This window comes from Engystomops pustulosus, chromosome 5, assembly GCF_040894005.1.
Source record: "Engystomops pustulosus chromosome 5, aEngPut4.maternal, whole genome shotgun sequence".
Classification (NCBI taxonomy): Eukaryota; Metazoa; Chordata; class Amphibia; order Anura; family Leptodactylidae; genus Engystomops; species Engystomops pustulosus.
The window spans coordinates 174,100,862-174,123,921 of record NC_092415.1 but is presented as its reverse complement, the minus strand read 5'-3'; the positions used below and the strand labels follow the sequence as shown (position 1 = coordinate 174,123,921).

Here is a 23,060-nt window from a genome sequence, read left to right as displayed (position 1 = left end):
GGCAAAGGATAAGGATATGTGTGTCTGTGTCAGTATATATACAGTATACTATCCATTTATCTCTTTCTTCACCTTGTATGAAGTAATGTACCTGACAACACCCATCTCTGTTGATACTGTGCAAACATTTGGGTGTGTTCCATTGAATAATCTAAAGTGGATGTAGATCTCATCTTTTTCTTGATATGACTTTTAACAACCTACATTCAACATAATGTATTCAAAACCTGCAGGACAGGTTTAAATATACTGTACTGTACCAAAAATTAATTATAAATATCATAAGTATTGTAAAGCTCTAACTTTTCAGAATGCTGAAAGTTGCAGTATGTGTCACACACCTTGACTTAATATCCTAAGTTACCCCCCTTTACTTATCCCTAACCCCACCCTTTAGTGTGCCTAAATAGTTTAATCCCCCTTTTTAGTGGCCCCAACGCTGTATAATTTCTTCCTTACTGGCCCCCACATATTATTATTACTGTTACACAGTAACGCTACTCTCAGGGGTGAGCCAGCCATGAGGCGAGTTGAGCCTCTTGCCTCAGGCAGCACCAAATTCAGCAAGATAAGCCATTTTCTAGCTTGTTTCAGGCAGCAGTGTTTAGGTTCACCCCTGTGTCTAGAAGTTAGCTGCCATATTGCTAACAGCATTTAGTGATATACTTTACAGCAGTCTCATTGCATGCATTGTACATAAGCTGTGACTTCTATTTTGAGTACAGATATTTATATATATATATATCCAGTTCTTGAATAGAGATGAGCAGACGCGACATTCGTGTTCTGGGTTTTGGTTCGGCAGCATGATCCGGACATATTCCTCCCCCAGCAAATAGCCATGGCTATGATTGGCCACGGAGACACCTATGGGTAGTTGCTAGGTTGCTGTCAATTTGCCAGATTGGCTTTTCGGCCTCAAATCCAGCAATATGTCCGCGTCACACCCCCGAACCCGAAAGAAATGCGTTCTTATAACTTGATTGTATTTTTAAATATATCTTTAACCCTTGGATTTGAATTAACTCTAAACTGTATTATACCCTGTGGTGGTTATCCATTATTTCGTTATCTGGATACCGGAGACCTGCAGAAGTTTATATATTATGACACTTCTAGTTTTGCACACTATATGACTGTGTAATGGGTGGACACCATTGCTATAGTTGTTATATACAAACATTACAAGGTGCAAAGTCTAATGCTGTGAGTTTTGCTAGTAAACACCCTGCTGGTTACAGTAGTCATGTATAGTTCTATACTGTAGCATGTAATATTAGAATATGGGCACTGGGGGGCGCTGGTGTAGCGGTTGTCTCGGTTTCCTGCCTCTTGGGGAGTTCGCTGACCTCACACTTCTTGTCGCCTCCAGCTGGATCCGTGTTTGCTCAGTTCCAGGCTGCTCGCACTTTCAGAGAAGTGAGTGAGGCTGTGCCCGGCGCTGTGCCCGATCTGGTGCCCGCAGAGTTTGCTGCTAAGTTGCAGAATCGCTTTGGATTGTATCTATTTGCTGCAGAGAAGAGACCCTGAGGATGGGCTGTGAGCGGCCGGGGGGCTCCTGAGCTGTCTGCATGATCACCCCACTGAGGGCTGGAGTACTGGGGGGCGAGCAACAAGTCAGGGTGAGTGTGATGTGTCCTGCATGGATTCACAATTCACTTGATACATTTCTTCTATCAATTTCCATAAATATTGTCATTTCTAATATACACATATTACAATAGGGAGATCACTTCCCCTGCACTAAGGATCTCACTACTGCTTTGTATTACATTACATCTAAGATCATTCACATTGTTACATTAGAAATCCACTGCATGTCTGTTACATGTGATATGACTTTCACTTCATTAGGAATCTCTTCCAAGTAATAAGGGATCACATCTATTGCAGAAGAGATTTCTGCCATAAAGCTGTATTCACATCTGCAGAAGTAGATTCAAACTGCAGTAAACTCTGCACTTCAAGCCATAAAAAACTTAAAACACACATTAGGGATATGTCATTAGGGATCATGCACCATTATTTTAGACTCTTGCATTGACAGGACATATTAATCATATTGGTTTAGTCTGACATATGAGGTGTTAATATCTGCAGAAGAAATGCAACTTTTTAGTTGTCAAACAATGTGTTGCAACTAGTTCCTATGTTTTTCCTATGCCAAGAGGGGACTGAAGTAGATCTGCAGCCTAATGTGCAACTTTTTTAAAAGCAGCACATCATAAATCTGACTTCTCGATTGTCTTGATAAATTGGGGGTAAACAGGAAGAAGTGTAAAGTTGAATTTGTAGGCACAAGTTACAGAAAAGACACAAACCGGCAAACTCCAGAAATCTGGTGTAATTATGATAATACACTACCCCCATTAACTTTTTGAGGCGGGTTTGACGCCATTTTTAAAGCCAAAAGCGTCTGTGGACCAGAAGTTTTGTTTACAGATTTGTTTTCTGTTTTATACTTTTTCTTCCCCCTGGATCCAATCAAGGCTCTGGCTCATAAAACTGTATCAAAAACTTCTACAAAAAGACTGCACATAGCAACCAATTGAAGCGCCATTCTGCTCTTTATACATGGAAATAGCATTGCGATTGGTTTTCATGGGCACTTGTCCGTGTTTGATCCGGGATACTTGGTACACGTGGAGGATGTATCTTCTAGGTTCCTTCAGGACTGGAGGCATCATAACCACCTGGAGGACAGTAGTACTGCAGGTCTATATTGCGTCCTGCTACTTGTACAGTGCTCAACCCAGAAAATAAGGGCAGCACAAAGTGATTCAGACTGAATATGGTTTTCTTTTGTTACTTTTTGTTAAAGTTTTCTTTCAAACAAACACAAATGTGGATAGTTATATGTTCTGTATTGTTTTCCTTCTTTCTGTGTTTGGCTAAAATATTTACATCAATTTCTACAATTTTTGGAGCATGGAAAAATCCATGTGCTTGTCACCAAATCTAACAAATTTTCAGTTGCATTGTTTCTGCAGCAGATCAGCTGCTTGGGCATTTTCTTTATGGTAACACAAGGCGTACATGTGGAAGGTTTTCTGCAGCGGATTTGCTGGAGAATGATGTATTATGTTATAGAGTAGCACATAACTTACATCATGAAGCGACCTGTGGTTAAAAACACCCACAGTGATTACCCTATGGATTTTGCCACAGTAATCAGCAGCGTTCCTTTCCAGTGCGACTGTGTCCCGTAAAATTCGGGTAATGCACAGTCTGTGATTTACAGAAGAACCACAATACAGAGGAGTGGACTCTGAGGATCATAGTGCTATATGATGCATAGAGTCCATGCTTCCCCCTTCTAATCAAGTTCGGCAAGGAAGAAGGGACTCGATACACAACTTATCACTATGATGCTCGGAGTCCCATCCTCTGCACTGTGGCCGGTCTGTGAAATCTGTCCTGCTTCTGACCGAAGGATAAGTGCACATTGGTGCAGGCTGTCGACACCTGATATGATTTTAAATCCAGAACTAATCCACAGTGAATATGTGTGTAATACATATTTCCCGCAAATTTTCCCCAAATTAGTGAATTTCTGCTCTCCCATTAAGATGGCAAATAATTGACATGATCTGCAGATTTAACAATTCTCCGTTACGGATTGTAGAATGTGCCTATCATGGCAATTTTCTATACTACTTGTGCATGAACCCTGCCTGTACTCAAAATGAAACTCTCTTCTAACATGAATCTCATCCATCACCGAAGAATCTTTTGTGTCGCACATAGGACCACGATATTTGCCCTAGGGATTATTTTCAGAACACGTTGTGTGCACCTGGTTCATGTCAGTGACACCATTGTACAGTGACACCTTGTAAAGGAACTTATTACACAATTGTATGGAGTATGTGCTGCCGCACACAACCTCTACGTCATATTCTTATTACTTTGCCTGCATATTTCCTGCCTGATGCCCTATGCCCCAGGCTGTACTGTATCTACCTCCTGTCATCAAGATGCCTTGTACACCCAGTACACAGAGTGTTATGCAATCACCTGTATGTCATGAAAAGGAAATCCACAAATCTAATACCTGTAAAATCATTTCCCTGTAGGAATGGGTTCAAATTAATGTATAATTTCCCACTTACATGTTCACTGCCACTGAATGAGATTTATTAGAAGTGTCTAAGGGCATAATTGGTCCCAAACAGAGCTCAACTTTCATTTTCCCACAGCTGTTTATAACATTTAAGCTGAGCTCTGATTGGTTGTCATGGGCAAATAGAACAGTTCTGATCTCCAACACTTGTGATAAATCTCCCAACCAGATCTTTGGCTTCGCATACATGATGTTTGAGCGTAGCCAATACGTACATGTAAAACATTATGCAAATTAATTACAACATTTTATATATGTTACACGGATTGACTAAGGCTTTTAATACATAAAGAGGATCTGTCATCTCCTATGATAAGTTTAGAATACGGTATCTTAGTATTCCCCATGTTTTTGTAGAACTCTATATTATACCATTCCTCTGTTTCCCTTCCAAGAAATTTATGAACAAATTGACAACTGGGCGTTAGCAGCTGGGGACGACTAGTCATTGGTGATAGGAGACAACTGTGCAGGGACACACCACTTTGATAGCTTTAATGGTAAGGCCGGCGGCACATCGTCGTTTTGAACCCGTTTTTGGGCCGTTTTTAAGTAGTCCATCAAAAAAAACAAGCGTTTTTTACCAGTTTTACCAATTATCTTAATTAAAAAGGGTCAAAAACGCATGCGTTTTCAAAAAACGCATGCGGTTTTTTAATCAGACTGCTTAAAAACGGCCCAAAAACGGGTTCAAAACGCCACGTGGGCCTCCGGCCTTATACTCTCTTGTGAATTTATTACTTTATTTCTCAGTGGAATAACACATCGTAGAGATATGTTATTATAGATAATAGATAATTGTTATTTTATTGAGAATATTAGGGGAGATTTCTCAGAATTGTCTGAGGTAAAACTGTTGTCTGAGGTAAAATTGTTCTATTTGCCCACAGAAACCAATGAGAACTTAGCTTTAATTTTATAAACAGCTGTGGAAAAATGAAAGCCGAGCTCTGATTGGTTGTCATGTGCAACTAGAACAGTTCTGCTCTCAGACACTTATGAAAATGTTCCCCTCTACGGACTTTTACTAAAAATGAAATGTCCTAATAAAATTAGAGAATAACTTAGACATTTGTTTAATAATATCCCTTCATACTATGTAAAATGGGGCTCCAATTAGGCAATTCAGTAAACAGTCCTAAATCTGTGGGCCCTCTTATATCCGTTAAGGTCCTGTGTTTCTTAGAATCAGTAAGAAATGGCTTTAAAGGAAACCTACCACTTGTAGTGGCAGGTTTCCGATGGCAATACCGGGCACCAGCTCAGGGTGAGCTGGTGCCGGAGCTTATTTTAGTTAGTGTTTTAAACCGCGGTATCGGCGCTTACCGTGCGCGCGGCTACATAGGAAGTGAATGAGAGCCGCGTGCACGGTAAGCGCCGAGCGCGTACCTCCCTGCGCCGGCTATAACGTTTAAAAAGTGTTTTAAACCGCGATACCGCGGTTTAAAACACTAACTAAAATAAGCTCCGGCACCAGCTCACCCTGAGCTGGTGCCCGGTATTGCCATCGGAAACCTGCCACTACAAGTGGTAGGTTTCCTTTAAGGAAAGAGGCCCTGGGTGGTGTCAGGAACAAGTGAGATAGCAGCTGGCATGCTCTATACTGGGTGCAGCTGCTTATAAATATGACCAAACACCCATGTGTCCCCATTCATGTGCCCACATACAGTCTATACAGAGAATCAATAACAAGGAAATATGAGAGGATAAGAAGGCTGTTGTAAATTGTGTTCTGTACTTAAAGGGGTTGTCATCTATGTCCCCCAGGATGATGCAGCATTTCCCCAACTAGACTTTGTTTATAGACTCGACCTGTCAGTAGCCTCGGTGGTCACCTATTGTGCTTGCTCCTATCAACATGCATTGAATTCAAGCTAGAAGACAACCCCTGTATCAAAAGAAGTAAAAAAAAAATAATAATCACTTACCTACTAGTTCCCATAGATCCTGCAGTGCTCTATTGACCTCCATGATTATAGGAGCTATTCACTGGCCTTATTGGTACTGCCAGTATGTATGTACACAGCTCATGAGGCCAGTGAATGGCTGCAGAATCACTGGAATGATGTATATGACATCATCAGTGTAGTAGTGTGCATATGTGTACTACATATACTTCTATAGGATTGCTATAGTTCACCATTTCAGGAGTCCCATAGAAATGTATGGAAAGGTGTTCACATTTACGCATCTACGCATTCATACGGGGTGGGATAAAAGTGATATTAGTGGCAAATCCCTGTCAATGAGTAAAAGTTTCTTTTGTATTTTATACTATTTTTATAACATTAATGTTTATTGATATTAATTCATAGTTATCAGTTTCATCACAATTCATATCATTGAGTTCAGTGAGAATAAAAAAAACGGATAGCAATTTATATTATAGATCTCACATGTCTCCTATGTCTCATAAAAGGGGTTTTCCATCTGAATACAATAAATAAGTTCATTCTCACTGTATGATCCCCTGCTGCTCTGTTCCTGAATCTGCATCCAGCATTTCCCGCAAATCCTGACTGTAATGGTGACCCACAGAGACTTCAATAACCTAAGGTTGCATAGCCTTTTACAGCACTACATAGGCTACACTGAGACCTTATGTGGCATTACTGATTGATATTAAAGGGGTTTTCCAAGTTAACAAGGTGGCCGGAGCAAGGGGTATTGTACATAACTGTTCTGGGTCAGCACGGTGGCTTAGTGGTTAGCACTAAAGCCTTGCAGTGCTGGAGACCTGGGTTCAAGTCCCAGGGTCAACATCTGCACAGAGTTTGTATGTGTCAGGATTCAGAGTCTCTGGACCCTCTGGATCACTGTGGGAGGTGGTACTAGCCGACACCTGGGACCGAAGTCTAAGTGGCACCTGGTCTTCACCAGAGCCCGCCGCAAAGCAGGATGGTCTTGCTGTGGCAGGGTACCACCAGGTCGTTCCTCAGGTGCGACTAGCCCGCAAAACAGCAGCAGGACCGCTGGGAACACAGGAGGAGGAACTGGAACGCAGGACCACGGGAACACACTTGAACACTGGAGACACACAGGAACGCTTGGATACACAGGAGGGTTTTCTCTTCAGAGGAATGGCTTGAAGATCCGGCGGGTAATGATGGGAGCCACTGGAATAAATACAGACCCAGAAGTGGCCAGCGCCAATCAACTGTGCGTTGGCCCTATAAATCTCTGAGCACTGCCTTGCACGCTCTAGGGGCCTAGTCCTGGCGGGAGCATGGAGATGTAAGTCCATCGCCGGGGAAGCAGGGCCAGCACCGGGGGCACAGGTGCACCCGCGATCCATGATATGTGGGTGCCCTGACAATATGTTCTCTCTGTGTTTGCGTGGGCTTCCTCCTCGTCCACCGGTTTCCTCCCACACTCCAAAACATACTGGTAGGTTGATTAGCTTGTAAGCCCCATGGGGACAGGGACTGATTTGGCAAACTCTGTGTAGCGCTGCGTAATCTGTGTGCGCTATATAAATAAAGAATTATTATTATTATCATTATTATTGCTCCTGTGACACGGAGGCTGCTGACTAGCTGTAGTGGTCATGTAACAACTGACACTATTAGCCCAGTCAGAGGTTTCACCAGAAGAACAATGTATAGTGTCACATCTGCAGCACAGAGTATGTAAAAGACTGATAGTTTCTAAGCTAAACTACACTTTATCCATGTAATTTGCTAATTTTTGCCAGAGACTACTGAGGCGGGGAGAAGCCTCTCTAGCAAAGGCTACTTCACACCCCAGTAGCCTCTGTGATCCCTCCCAACTCCGGCTTCAGTGCGGACAGGAGCGCCGCTATGCGTGTGTGTCACAGAACTCAATGTGGAGCTACTGCACATGCCCAGAGCCAGGGCCGTGGCAGCAATAACAGGAGGGCGCCAAACTTCCTTTAAGCTCCTCTTGCTCTATAACATGCTGCATGCGGATAGGTCACCTGCTCACATCCTCTTGCTCTATAACATGCTGTCATGCTGACAATTACATTTTGAGTCGCGCATTGGAAATTTCATGAACCAGCCAGTCCACTGTACTTCGTTTTAGTAATCAAACAATAAGGATGCAAATAAGAAAAGTGAGACACCAGTAGGATGTAAGGGTGGCCTTCCTTGGATTTGTTAAAAAATGCAAATAAGTTTTCCAAATAAGGAAAACCACACCCTTGACATCAAGCATGACCATCAGGAAGCCTTATGACATGATATGAAATTACAACCAAAGAAAGCACTGTTTCAACCTGATTGGGTCTCTTCAGTACAGTGTAGGCAACTGGTTTGGCTAAGTGAGAGGCTTTTGACTAGGGTCAGGAAGTAAAGGTTCTCCTTATGAAGATTGCCAATCCTGGAATACTTGCATCTGCATGTTTTCCCAGAATCCCCTAGTGAAGCATCAATGGCTATAAGTCTCCACATGCCTTAATTCTCAATCTCCGTAAGGAGAACTCTTGCTTCCCAACCCTTGGATTTGTTCATACAACAATTTATTAAAAAATCACACTCTGATTCTCACAAATAAATCAAAACTCAAAACCCTGCTACAAAACCCCCACCCACAAACCATCCACCAAATTCCTCCCACTATTGCAATGTTTTTGTTTTGTAGGGTTGTTGTCAAGTACTTTTCACTAATTGATATCATTATAATCCTTTTTTTATGTAATGACTCATTTTGCTAAAGTGAATAAAAGTATTGGTCACATGTCATTAGTGGGTAGAAATACATGACATGCTGTGTGTGTGTGAGCGATTCTCTTGGCCAAATGATCTAGGGGTTTGAGGTTATCTAACTAATTCTTTCCAGTTTCTAGAGGATGTAATTCTTTAGAAAGGACATTGTCCTTGGGTACCAAGACTGTGGGAGTTGTGAACACCCTATCCTGTCATATATAGAACAGTCTGACAATGAGCCATGAATCAGCTCTGACTCCCAGACACTAAATATCAACACTTCAGTTACCCGGGATAGTTTGCTAGTCTGTAGGTTAAATTTAAAAGTTTTAAATTAAAAAAAAAAACTTTAACTTATTTATTAAGCACATTTTTTTTTTATTTAGCTCCATTTTTACCCCTGGTGATCCAGAGCTGGACGTCCCATAGGCTTCCGGTCTCTGCTGTGCTGAAGCCAACATGTGACCATTGCAGCCAATCAGGGGTGAGCAGCAAGGTACCATAGCACCTGACTGCTTCACCACTGAGGTGGACGCGGCACAGAGGAGATGTATATAGGGGATGTTAATTATTATGTGGACAGTGCTGTGTAGTGTAGAACAGGGTAGAAAGAAAATTAATTGATTTACTTTAAGAAGCGGTAGATAGATAGATGAACCAGTGAATGGAACCAGTTAGGTTAATTATAAAAGCAGATTGGGAATTAGTGTTAAAAAGGCTACGGGAATCTGTCATTGGGTCATAATGTGAAATCCTGATGACAGGTTCTGTTTAAAATGTCCAAAAATAAGGAAAAATTAAAATGAAATAAAATAATGTGATGACAGATTTATGCAGAGCAAGTTGGAAACATCTGTTATTCACTTTATTTTCTGCGGAGAGGAGCTTCTTCTGGGCCACACACAAAGATTTCTGATCAGACTGATCATAAAGTCTTACTGACACTTTGATGAAATAGAACCAGTTCTCATCTTCCTATTCCTTGTAATGATGTCGCCTTTCAGATATCTGTAAGATTATTCACTACAATCATTGGCAGATTACATTTGTGCCATATGAAACATACATTTGTCAGATTACGGTAACTATCCATTTACACAGACCAAGATCAAATTAGACATAAACTCGACTGAAGGGTCGCTGTAAGGCAGGTTTGTCTATTTCATTTGTAAATGTATCACTCAGACACAACAGTTACTTTGTTCAAGTTATTCGTTCGGTACGCATTCTTGTAAATATGTTAATCTCAGAGCTAGATAATTTTATTAGTATACAGGCGTTCCCCTACTTAAGAACCCCGACTTACAGACGACCCCTAGTTACAAACTTCCAGATGGATGTTTGTAATTTACTGTACTTTTGCCTTAGGCTACAATAAACAGCTATAACAGTTATCACAGGCATCTGTAATGAAGCTTTATTGTTAATCCTGGTTCTTATGACAATCCAACATTTTTAAAATCCAAATGTCATAGACACAAAAAAAAAATTTGGTTGGAGTTAAAATGCTAAAATATACCTATTCAGACTTACATACAAATTCAACTTAAGAACAAACCTACAGAACCTATCTTGTACGTAAACTGCCTGTATTGTAGTTTGTCGCTGCTCGATTTTCCATGCATTGTTTAAACTGCAGGGTTAAGCTCTGAGGTCTCAATTTTCCACAGAATGGTGTTTGTTTTTTTGGAAAAGCTAAAGCTTTCACATCTCGGTCTTTCCTGCAATGGTAAATATTCATATTGTGCCAAACAGTCACACAGTCAAGCGATTTGTTTTGGGAAAAAGGAAATTTTCTCATGAACCAGGTCCATATTCTAGTCTATGCTATTTTTTTAAAAATATATTTTTTTTTACAGATTTTTTTATTACAAAAATAATACAGATTTTGTCTAGGGCTGAATCTGTGTCTACTAATGTGAAAGTAGATAGTTCCAATCTCTTCCATCGCCATATTCTATGCTGATTAGGAGCATCAGATCCCGACTGATCTCTGTTAATTGTCAGTCCCTAAAAACCCCTTTATGTAATTTTCATATAGTCGGTTAATAGCTTTCATTGTGACCCCCCGCTACAATATACAGGCTATTTGCATTCAAATTAATTGAGCTTAATAGCACGTCCCAACCTTCCTTAGCACTTCCTCTCCCCCTCTGCCTCACAGCAGCACAGGAAGTTTCAGCACACAGTGGGGAGGGGGTTACTTTAGCACAGTGTAACAGGCTGTGAAACTACAGCACGGAGGTGCTCTGGTAACTCCCCCAGAGCATTTCTGACTCATTAGCATAATTTAAAATCTGAATGCTTCCGTTTCCGTAGAGTTTTCTGTTTGTGTCTTTCAAGGTATCAGCCATATTAGGGAACTATTATTTAGAAATCTGGACTGTGCTGTTCCTCTGTTATTTTTCTTGGAACTTTATAAATTAGTTGGAAACGGTCCAAATGTTACTTTTGCTAAGAGTAAAGTTTTTAATAAGGGACCACGGAGCAGGGAAGTGAAGTGATCAGGAATAGACGTACCTAGGAAAGATCACGTTTGCTCTACTTTGACAACAATGGCACTAAATAGCGCACTAAGTGGACTTTAGTTACTAATCATGCTTTAAGGATCTCTTTAAGAGTCTTGGCCTGTCTAGTGCTTTGTGGGCTTCCTGTGTCTTAAGCTCATAAATGATTGGGATTGTTTTCACAAACAAGTCACTTCCTCTTTGTAGTTGTGCCATTTTTACCTTCCACATGAACGTGTTGTAGTCTGCCATTCATATAGTTATTATAAAAATGTATTTTATTTTTAATTACAATATAGGATTTGGGTGATTAGTACCGGTATGGCTTGGTTCACACGTACAAGGAGAGCAATGGAAATATGAAAGCATCAGGTATCACTAAGATCCCCAAAAAACATTGGAGGGAATTTATACAGCTTTGTTTACTTGCAGACAAGGCATTTTGTAAAGCTCCATTCCTGCCTTTTCAAGATGAGGAGGGGCACACTGGCCGGTCATATTTACTATAGTCTCCTCTAGAAAACTGGCAGAAAACATTGCTAAAATCTGACCTGGTCTAAACAGAGAACGGGACTCCATGCATCATAGTCATATATGATACAAGGAGTCCCCTCTTCCCCACCGATCATATTGCTTGAGAATAAGATTGGTGGGATCCCACAACCAGGACCTCCACAAATCAGTGGTTTTTAAAAGCTAAAAAACTAAGAACAGAACAAGAAGCAGACAGCTCCAGTATCAGCATAGTGGTCAGACTAGGTTACTGTGAGTGAGAACCAATCGTCAGTGATTCGGTTTAGCCGCTACACTGGGAACGGAGCTGCCTGCTTCCTGTTTCATTCTCTCTTAATCAGTTGGGGACGCCACCAATCTGATACTGAGGAACTATTTTTAGCCCAGAAAACCCCTTATACTTTGCCATCTCCAAAAACCCTAAGGATAATGAATCTCACTGCCTGAGATTTCTGCCGGATGCTAGAATTTGTCCAACCCTATAAATTTTCCCTTTGTTTTTTTAATGGCCTTTTCTAATAATAGACAATGGCTGTCTTATGGTAATCCCCAGTTGTTTTCTTATATCACTTGCCAGTGGTTTCATCATACTTCCTTCTTCTAAATAAGAAAAATGTAATCGAGTATGTTATTTAATTAACTTAGAAGTAATATTAAAGGAATTTGATTCATTTCCTTGAACCTGTAATAATAATAATAATTCTTTATTAATATAGCGCACCCAGAGTAAGGGCCCATTCGTGGAGTGTATTTGGACCAAAAACCATGGTGTACTGCAGGCTCTGGGAACAGACAGTTGATACAGACAGAGACAGTGGTGCTGAAACTAAACCCCCTTCCCAACTGTCTCTGCCTACTTGCCTCACATTACCCTAGGCCACAGGTGTCAAAACTGGCCCGCGGTCTCGTGTTATCCAGCCCACGCAGGATAGTAGCAGGGTTCAGTGCTCACCTATCCTCATTCCCCCGTCACAGCACTTTAGTGTGCACCCTTTGACGCGCCGGCTCTGAATCTGGGACACATGATGATGTCACGGATTACAGCTTTGGAGCCAACGAGTACATTGGGCGCACACTGAAAGACAGCTGTTGTCCCTGTGCTGTGCGAGCAAGGAAAGGGGGGTGGAGGCACTGTGAATGATGGGGTAGTGGCTACTGGGGGCACTGTGAATGATGGGGTAGTGGCTACTGGGGGCACTGTGACTGATGTGGGAGTGGCTACTGGGGGCACTGTAACTTATGGGGGGCAGTGGCTGCTTGGGGCACTGTAACTGATGGGTGCATTGGTTTCTTTGGGCACTGTTACTGATAGGAGCACTGTTATTACTGGGGGGCAGTGTGGCTTCTGAGGGCACTGTGACTGCTGGGGGAGGGATTGGCTACTGGAGGCACTGTGACTACTGGGGCGCAGTGTGGCTATTGAGGGCACTGTGCCTGATGACGGCAGTGGCCACTGAGGGCATGGTGACTGTTGGGGTAGCAGTCACTACTAGGGGTGTAAAGATCTTACCAAGTATATATATCCATAATCATATAGTTTCATAAGGTTCTCTTAAAAGAATATATGAAGAGATAGCATTAACCAAACGACAATTCCAACAATAACATTCCTGTAGGTAATTCCATATTTCCCACAATTGGATTGTTGGTCTGTCAGATTGGGTTAAAAGTGCAATCCCTTTAGATTTAACCCCCAACCCCCCATATCCCTTCCCATAGTAAATCCTCTCACAGTTAAAAGGAGAACATGTTTGATCATTTGTCATTGTAAGGCAATTCTCAGATTTTTTTTACTTATCCAATTGCTCATATTTCTGTGTACATTTTTTGTGTCTTCTAAAGAACTGCAGAGGTACTAGCTCAGTGATGGCAAACCTTTTAGAGACCGAGTGCCCAAACTACAACAAAGAACCGCTTATTTATCGCAAAGTGCCAACACAGAAATTTAATTTGTGATTTATACTCCCTCCTCTGTCATAGGTTTCATTCATATCAGCACCTGAGGACACCAATAAAGCAGAAAATAGTCCCAGGTAGAGCTGTCACTTTAAAATAGCTCTGTGCACAGCAAGTCCTGGAGTGTCTGGGACTGCAGGAAGATACCTGGAGTCATCTCTGGTGATGGCCTGAGTGCCCACAGAAAGGGCTCCGAGTGCCACCTCTGGCACCAGTGCCATAGGTTAGCCATCACTGTGTAACTAGCTCTACCGGATGCCAATACCATCTATGATCTTAGTCTCGTTAGAATCTACGATAACAAAAATTGTCTGGCGTGGTCACAAATTTTTATATAAATAAAGAATTTGGAATTTAGAAAAACTTGTTGTAGTTCATATTTCTGCAGGCAAAAATTCCTGAAGAACATTATAAAACGGTTGTATCAGCCTTCAAATAAGCTTCATGGATAGTAAATAACCAGCTTCTAACCTGAGCTGAACGCGTCTCCAGACCTCCCCCACAGGATGTCTTAGCTCAGAAGATTATTATTCACTAACTCCTTGTTACACTTTCCCTCATTACATCGTCTCCATGTATAAAGTTTACAGTGATGTCATCTGCCTGCGAAGAACTTGACATGTCGGCTGCAGCTTGACGTTTCCCTTCTCCCCATTGCTACATTTACTCTACAGAACCTACAAAGGATATTTCTCTTAGATTATATTTACACCAATATCAAAATACAGTATCAGGAATGCATTACCGGAAGAGTTTAATATAGTCGACAACTGGTATAAAGGCCCACCAGGGTTTTACAGGGATACCCTGAGGCCTCCAGGGATAATGAAAATGAGGACCTCATCATCCAAACCAATAAGATAGGTGCATATATCATGAAGTTCCATCATAGACACTGCTTGACCTCATGGACTCTGTTTTGGATGGGGCTTACGTTCATCTCATTGCCTTTTGCATTAGAGGATTCTTTTGTCTTCCGATAGATCAGTCGGATCTTTGAGGTCAACTTTATACTAGTTTATACCCTGCCCAAACTCTGTGCTTACAAATGACAATTTGTGAGGGCTAAATTCTGAATTTCTAGAGCAGTGGTGGCGAACCTATGGCACTGGTGCGCACCCAGGCCTTCACCCCAACAGAGAGTTTGCCAGACAGAACTCAGGGCTCCCTCTTGTGGTCCAAGACAGCCCAAGCTCTGCACCATTTTACCATTTTAAAGCAATATTCTTGGCTGCCAGCACTACAGGAGGAGTGAGAAGGTGTGGATAGATGTAGGTTGTTGTTGGAGCTCCTGCTCTCCTGCTCTGGGTCCCCTGATTCTTTCTCTTCAGGGGAGCCTGGAAGGAAGTTACAATCCAAATTTATCCATCATCTTTGTATTGTATTGGAGAACTCAGGACACCAATACGATTGAAACCTGTGATACAGCAGGGATCAATAAGTTACTACTTAAATTGTTATGTTGGCACTTTGCGACATGTAAATGGGTATTGGGTGTAGTTTGGGCACTCCAAAAGGTTCGCCATCACTGTTCTAGAGTATTGCAAAGAGGTCTAAGCTGGTCATACACCTTCATAAGCTTGTGTGGAAGTAATTATATTACATACATCTCTCACCCCACCTGAATTAATGAGTTTTCTAAACTCTAAAATAAAATTATTGAGAAATGTTTAATCCCAATAGACTAAAGCCCATTATTTGTGCTCCATTGATTATAATCTGAATTCTACAGAAAGGTCTAGTTTTCCATTGCACTTTCATGAGGACTTCTGTAGACACCATGTAGACATCCCATAATTCTGTTTGAGTTTCTGTGGGAAGTTGCTTTCACACATCTTGGGTTCATGTTAAAAATACTTTAGGGAAGTGTTAATACAGTATGAATGTTGTGCATCTGTCACACTTTGGAAAGTCAACATGCTAAAGACCACATTAAGGTAAGGATTTCATGATGTCAATAACCAGCTGTGGTATCATGGAATAACATAGTAGGTATCTCAGCCGGGTAGGAAATACTTGTGATGACCACTGTCTCGTCCCAGAATTTTACTTACTTTGTAAAACTAACTTGTAAACTACTTTTCTAGTGATATATTTGTCAGTGAAATCTTCATTTATTTCAAGGACAGGAGCTTCATTGCAGCTGTAAGGTTTCGTCTATGCTGCTGACCCCTCAGATGCTCGTCCTAACTGTTCTATTTATCTCCTTTCCTTGCTGAGATAATATCCAACTTCTGCTTTTTGTTCTCGGCTTTAAAATATAATAATCTGCGGTGTCCATATGCTGTTACTGGTCACTAAAACACTGACATTTAAAGGGGTTGAACAACCATTTAATATTTTTTTGGTATTTTCAACTATTTATGTTTTATATAATTGATTCCTTCTTTCTGGACCTGGTCTACAGGTTGGAACAGGCAGAGTTTTTGGCCAGGAGCCTGTTAGTGGATACGGGTGTCGGGGTGCCATATGGGGTGTTAAAAATGCCAGTCTTAATAAATTCCCCCCATAGACTCTAGATGTATTCTCTGAGGTGCCCCCAAACAATATAAGACCTACACTTTCCCACATCATACATCATGCTGTATGTATTAAAACTGTTTAAAGGCATTATTTTTAGTGAGAAAAAATATTGGAACTTTTTTTGATCTCTTGATTAAGTTTCTAATATTACAAAAAATATAGCAGGCGAGCAATGTCATTACTAAACCATATAACACAGCTGTAGTATACCTACATCGACTATGTAGGACTCACAAGTGGAAACAATGGAGCAAATAGTACCTCTAATACCCATGCAAACATTCAACAATACCATATAACTAATATGTAGTCACAATGCACACTGAACATCTATATCACAATGGGGCTCATTTACTATGGTCTGAATCGCGCATTTTTGTCGGGTTTCCGATTTGCGTCGAATTGCCCCGGGATTTTGGTGCACGTGATCGGATTTTGGCGCATCAGTAAATGTGCCCCAACGTGTTGTGTGTAGATATACCTGTGGCTATAGATTCCTATTCGGCTACCACTAGCACAGAGCTGCCAACCAATAGTCCAATACCCTTCTCAACTAGAACATTCCTCTGTAGATTTGAGGTGTAAACAGGTATCCCCATACATTTACAGGTATACAGATATCCCTATACACTTAAAACCCTGCTTATTGCAGGTACATATACAGGCAGTCCCCGGGTTACGTACAGGGTTCTGTAGGTTTATTATTAAGTTGAATTTGTATGTAAGTCGGAACTGTATATTTTAATTGTATTTTACATTTTTCTCTGTGACAATTGAATTTTAAAAATTAACAATACAGTTTAATTGCAGACACCTTTGATAACTGTTATAGCTGTGTATTGTAGCCTAAGGCTAAAGTACAGAAAATTACCAACATCCTGAGGTCTGTTTGTAACAAGGGGTCGTCTGTAAGTCGGGTGTTCTTAAGTAGGGGACTGGCTGTACACTATTGGATGATAGCAGAATAATCTATAGCCACAGGTATATACAGACACAACACATTGCGTTATAGATGTACAGTGTGAGTTGTGACTACATATTGGTTTTATGGCATTGTTGAATTTTTGTATGGATATTAGAGGTACTATTTGCTGCACTGTATCCATCTATAGTTGGTGCTGGTGTACTATAGTTGTGATATATATTTTCTGAAGTTTCGCTTTATAGCGGCTCTTCATATTTGGGTGCAGGTCAACAAATTACACAAGCGACAACAACCTTCCTGGATCACTCTCATCTCCCAGCTGTGCCAATTCTTTTCCATTTGTCTGAATACTAAACCAATAAGCACCTCTAGTACGCTGTCATCTCTCCTCTCCTTCTAGATTGTCACATTATTCTAGTAATCTAAACATGACAAACACACAAAGGAAAATAATAAACTACTGAAACAGACAAAAACTGAAAAAAAGGATGGGGCAGGGCACAGAGGTTCATTATGCCACAATACACCTTGGCCTTGTGTAATTGGAAAAGTTCTTAAATTGTTGTCTTGGAAAAAAAAATGTGGATTATGTTGCCATGGTTATACTTAGAAATGTATATCTTTTTTTTCTGTAACATACATGTATTTAGGACTGCAGACTATTACACAATGGAGTCATTCTAAGAATATTTTGAGAACTAGAAGTGGAATTTTAACCACCAGCAACCCCATCCAATTCATGATTCCTCCACATCCTGCAAGTTCTCGGTACATGCGCTCGGCTACGCCATGTGAAAGTGCTCTTTCATATTTAGACTTCTTGTGTTTCAGCCATAGTTTTCCTTGGTATAAAAATAAACCATTTACGCCGTACCTAGGGTTCATTTTCCGTTAACAGTCTCTTTGTGTCTTGATGTATGAAGGCACTGACTTATTGTCCCCTTATGCTAAATTCAGCACAGAGTGGGAGCTATATTTTGCTTAGTAACCACTGTGCCATTTGAAATCACTACCCACAAAGAAACTCCAGTGTTATCTCCCTGGCCGGCAGGATATGTCTACGTAATTGTAGACAGGAAACCCCAATGCTGGGACTATTGCAAAGCCATCTGATGCTTAGCAGGCTGAGTGGAAATTATGCCGAGGGTTATGCTTCAGCCGTTTCCCCTTGCAATGAATGAACCTTGAAGAAAATGCAGCTGCAGAATTCCTCTGTATTTTGTCACCAAGGATGTATATACACATAGGAACTGAAATGTAACTGTTCTATGTAGTGATTGACCAAGTTTCCAGGGGCAGGAAAATTGTGTGCCCCAACCTTAAAGGGAATCTGTCACCAGATTTTACCCCATTAAACTACCAGACCGCTTTAGGTAGTGTATGATATGTACTTCTAGAATTTCATCTTTTATGTGACATCTCACGTGTTTACCTCCAAAAAATAATCTCCTCCATGTTTCATGTGACATGTGTCATGTGACAATGAACAGTGAAGAGCCATGTTTACCTAAGTGTTGAGGCTGCAGGGGGGTGTCATTCAGAGGCCCAGTTCAGCTCAGATCTCAGATCTTCAGTTCTACAGTACCTAGAAACATGGTATCATATAAGGATAAGAATTTCATCTTTCAGATCACAGTTAAAAAGATTGAGATTGGACCACAATTCCGACGTGTTCTGAAAGATGAGATTCCTATGTTTAATATGACACCAAACACATGTGTCTAGGTGCTATAAAAGCGAAGATAGAATTGAAATTACCCCCCCCCCCCCCGCCTGCAGACTCTTAACTTGCTCATTTTCACATGTCATCGGAGGAGATTTTATTTTATATAGTTTATTTTATGGTGATATTTCACATAAAAGAGGGAATTTTAGAAAGGACATTCCATACCCTACCTGAGGGGACTGGTAGTTTAATGGGGTACAATCTGGAGACAGGTTCCCTTCAAAGACATAATTGATTCTCTTTAGGGAGTAGTCGCCCTGGGCGGAAACTCACCTATCCCTGGTCTCGGGGCTGTATGTGGTTGTATCAGTGTGACTTCATATACTTTTATTACATGCTGCGTACAATAGGTGACACTTTGACCAGGGGTCATCAAGCTCTGTACACTGGACAGAATTCTAGTGTCAAAAAGTCGTAGAAATTGGTTTCACAGCTTTGCCTAAATATTTTTTTAACTTTTTAAAATTTACACTTTTTTACACCAGAAACCTCTAATTTTGGTTACCCTGACAAGTTGATGTAGACTAAATATAGGGCGGCACGGTGGCTGAGTGAGTAGCATTTCTGCCTTGCAGCACTGGGGTCCTGGGTTCGAATCCCACCCAGGTCAACATCTGCAAAGAGTTTGTATGTTCTCTCCGTGTTTGCGTGGGTTTCCTCCGGGTACTCCGGTTTCCTCCCACACTTCAAAACATACTGGTAGGTTGTTTAGATTGTGAGCCCCATGGGGACAGGGACCAATTTGATATGCTTGTGCAGCGCTGCGTAATCTGTGTGCGCTATATAAATAAAGAATTATTATTATTATTATTATTATTATTATATATATTTTTGCATAAAATATATTTTAATTCGCAAAATTTGCAGTTTTAGTTCTGTAGAGGCTGCAACGAATCAAGTAACATAAAATAAAATTGGTGCAAAATACATCAGCAATAAATATTTCCCTAAAATTATTGAACCTTCATTGTCATTTTGAGTGCTCTACGTACCAGAAGTTGCATAATGCTAGTCATTTAGCTTTGCAAAAGTTACCATAGTAGATGCTATGATAAGGCCAAGGATTCCTTAAACATTGTTGGACGTTGTTGTTAGTCACCGGTCTTGCATCAACCTATGAATGTGCCATATCATGTGAGTCATTGACCTACTACCTCTACCTTGTTATTTAACATACCTTTACTTACCTAAGTACCGTTGTTTCCTGCTGTCACGTTGACTGATAATATTGTGTCATGGTGGCTTCTCAGAGGTGACATTTACAAGTGACATATGAGAATGTAGTTGTCCATGCTGTCACCATACACTTGTTATACCCGCTATTGAAGGTTATAATGACTGTGAACTAATAATCTTCAACTCAGCTCCCGCTGTATTCCTTCCCTCATCACAAAAGTGAATGGTGTCAACTCTGTCTGTAAACTTTAGATAGTTGTCAGTCATACATACAGTACAGACCAAAAGTTTGGAGACATCTTCTTATTCAAAGAGTTTTCTGTATTTTCTTGACTATGAGAATTGTAGGTTCACACTGAAGGCATCAAAACTAGGAATTAACACACATGGAATTAAATACTCAACAAAAAATTGTGAAACAACTGAAAATATGTGTTATATTCTAGGTTCTTCAAAGTAGCCACCTTTTGATTTGATTACTGCTTTGCACTCTCTTGGCATTCTCTTCATGAGCTTCAAAAGGTAGTCACCTGAAATGGTCTTCCAACAATTTTGAAGGAGTCCCCAGAGATTCTCAACACTTGTTGGCCCTTTTGCCTTCATTCCGCAGTCCAGCTCACCCCAAACCAGGTCAGGTCTGGAGACTGTGGAGGCCAGGTCATCTGGTGTAGCACCCCATCACTCTCCTTCTTGGTCAAATAGCCCTTACACAGCCTGGAGGTGTGTTTAGGCTGATGGCCAACTAAACGCAAACCGGATGGAATAGCATGCTGCTGCATGGTAACCATGCTGGTTCAGTGTACCTTCAAATTTGAATAAATACCCAACATTGTCACCAGCTAATTCCCCCCACACCATCACACCTCTTCCTCCATGCTTCACGGTGGGAACAAGGAATGTAGAGTCCATTCATTCACCTTTTCCAACGACCCCTAGTTACAAAGGGACCTCTTGATGTTGGTAATTTACTGTACTTTAGTACTAGGCTACAATAATCAGCTATAACAGTTACTAAAGGAGCCTGCAATTAAGCTTTATTGTTAATCCTGGTTCTTATGACAACCCAACATTTTTAAAATCAAATTACAGGCGATCCCCTACTTGAGAACACCCGACTTACAGACGACCCCTAGTTACAAACGTACCTCTGGATGTTGGTAATTTATTGTACTTTACTCCTAGGCTACAATAATCAGCTATAACAGTTATCACAGGTGTCTGTAATTAAACTTTATTGTTAATTTTGGTTCTGATGACGATCCAACATTTTTTAAAATTCAGTTGTCACAGCGACCAAGAAACATTTGTCTGGGGTTACAATGATAAAATATACAGTTCTGACTTACATAAAAATTCAACATAAGAACAAACCTACAGAACCTATCTTGTATGTAACCCGGGGACTGCCTGTATTGACCAGATGATCGAGATTTGCTGTTGTGCAGGGATACAGGCTATTTTCCTTGACCCCAGTAAGTCACTTCTCTTAGACACTTGACCCTGTTTCTTAGGTCCTACCCAACATTTCCTCTTTCCTGTGACAATGAATTTTGAAAGGCTTTGAAATATCCTCCTTTAGAGCTCCTGAGTTTATGTAATGACTTTATCAGACTAATGGAAAAATATGTGATTGTATGTTAGGGTCACAACTAATCTGAAAGGTCAGGATTTGAGCTTTCATTTCTTATTCGCTGATTATATTACGGTGCAGGATCAGATGACAACTACAGTAGTAAATTGTTGTTTGTGATTTCAGGATTAGTAGCAATGGCATGCGATCGAGGCAGGTAACGTCATGGAAATGGCAGATACAAGACAAGTTAAAAATAACAATGGCAGGTCCACATAGTACCAGTTCAGAACTTAGTAGAAAGAGATTTTTTGCAGAATTGGTCCAGGCAATGCAACCAGCTCAGTCTCTCCATCATTTTGGCTGATACATTTTGTCTCTTGTCACTTCATCCACTATACATGTGGCCAATACCTAAAATAAACAAGTCCACACTCCATTTTTTATATAAATTTTTTTTTTGTGGCATCATTTTTCCCTTCCCCATGAGATCACACTTTCCGCTTGTCCGTTACATAGCAGCTCTCCATAGTAATGAGTTGATGTGAGCCGGCACGTGAGCAGGTAAAGCTCTTGAAACCCTGGCAGCAGCATCAAAAGCTGGTGGAAAAAGTACTCATACACTCTAGCTGTGCTTATTCTCCAGCCATGTCACTGATGAAGAAGTTCGCTGACTTTGTATAAAGTGTTTTGGAAATAACACATAAATAGCTCCTGCATTACTAAGGACTTGTGTAGAGACTTACCTTGGTACAAGTCGCCACAGTTCCTCAGAGAACATACAGCCCAGAGTTTTCAAATTCTATTATTTCTGTCTTGTTTTAATGGGCACAGAGTCGCAGATATGAAAAGATAAGACCCTATGCTATTTCCTGAACAAGGTTTCTGCTCCACTACCTTATGTGACCTTTATGTCCAGAACTAAACAAAATATAGGGTTTTGATAAAAGTCATTCTACCCACAAGTTTAAAGGAAAACTACCATTTGTTTTTATGCATTGTGGACCATGCATACCTTGAGAATGCTGTAGCTACTCTGATGCAGAAACATATCTTGTTTTATTCCTGATCTGAGTGGTTTTGCTGAAAAAACAATTATAAAATTATGATAATGAGGTTCTGTCACTCCTGTGGCTGCCCCAGCGCTTCTCCTCTTACCCTAATTATGCACTGCTCCATAGAACTCTGTATTCACTGTGTTGTCCCTGACAGGCAGAAGTAATCAACCGCTGCACTATCCCTCAGCTGCTGTGTATGAGTCATCCAGCTCAGGTTGATTAGTGCAATCAGGACAGTTCAAAAAGCTCCTTGTAATGTGTTTATGAACGGCAGCCAGCATGCAAACCAGCTTTCCAAAGGTCCTGAATTTTTTTA

The 23,060-nt window shown here is 40.8% G+C and overlaps 1 protein-coding gene across 2 annotated transcripts in view; it reads left to right on the top strand.

Moving 5' to 3' along the window:
- The first annotated feature begins 1,369 nt into the window (after nucleotides 1-1,369).
- The window catches only part of LOC140133545 (mitogen-activated protein kinase kinase kinase 2-like), a 95,387-nt gene continuing 73,696 nt past the window's right edge, over nucleotides 1,370-23,060 (top strand). For both annotated transcript variants that reach the window (XM_072153850.1, XM_072153849.1), the window contains exon 1: nucleotides 1,370-1,622. In XM_072153850.1, the coding sequence (XP_072009951.1) occupies nucleotides 1,572-1,622 (51 nt within the window). In that variant the 5' untranslated portion in view covers nucleotides 1,370-1,571. The remainder of the gene's footprint in view (nucleotides 1,623-23,060) is intronic.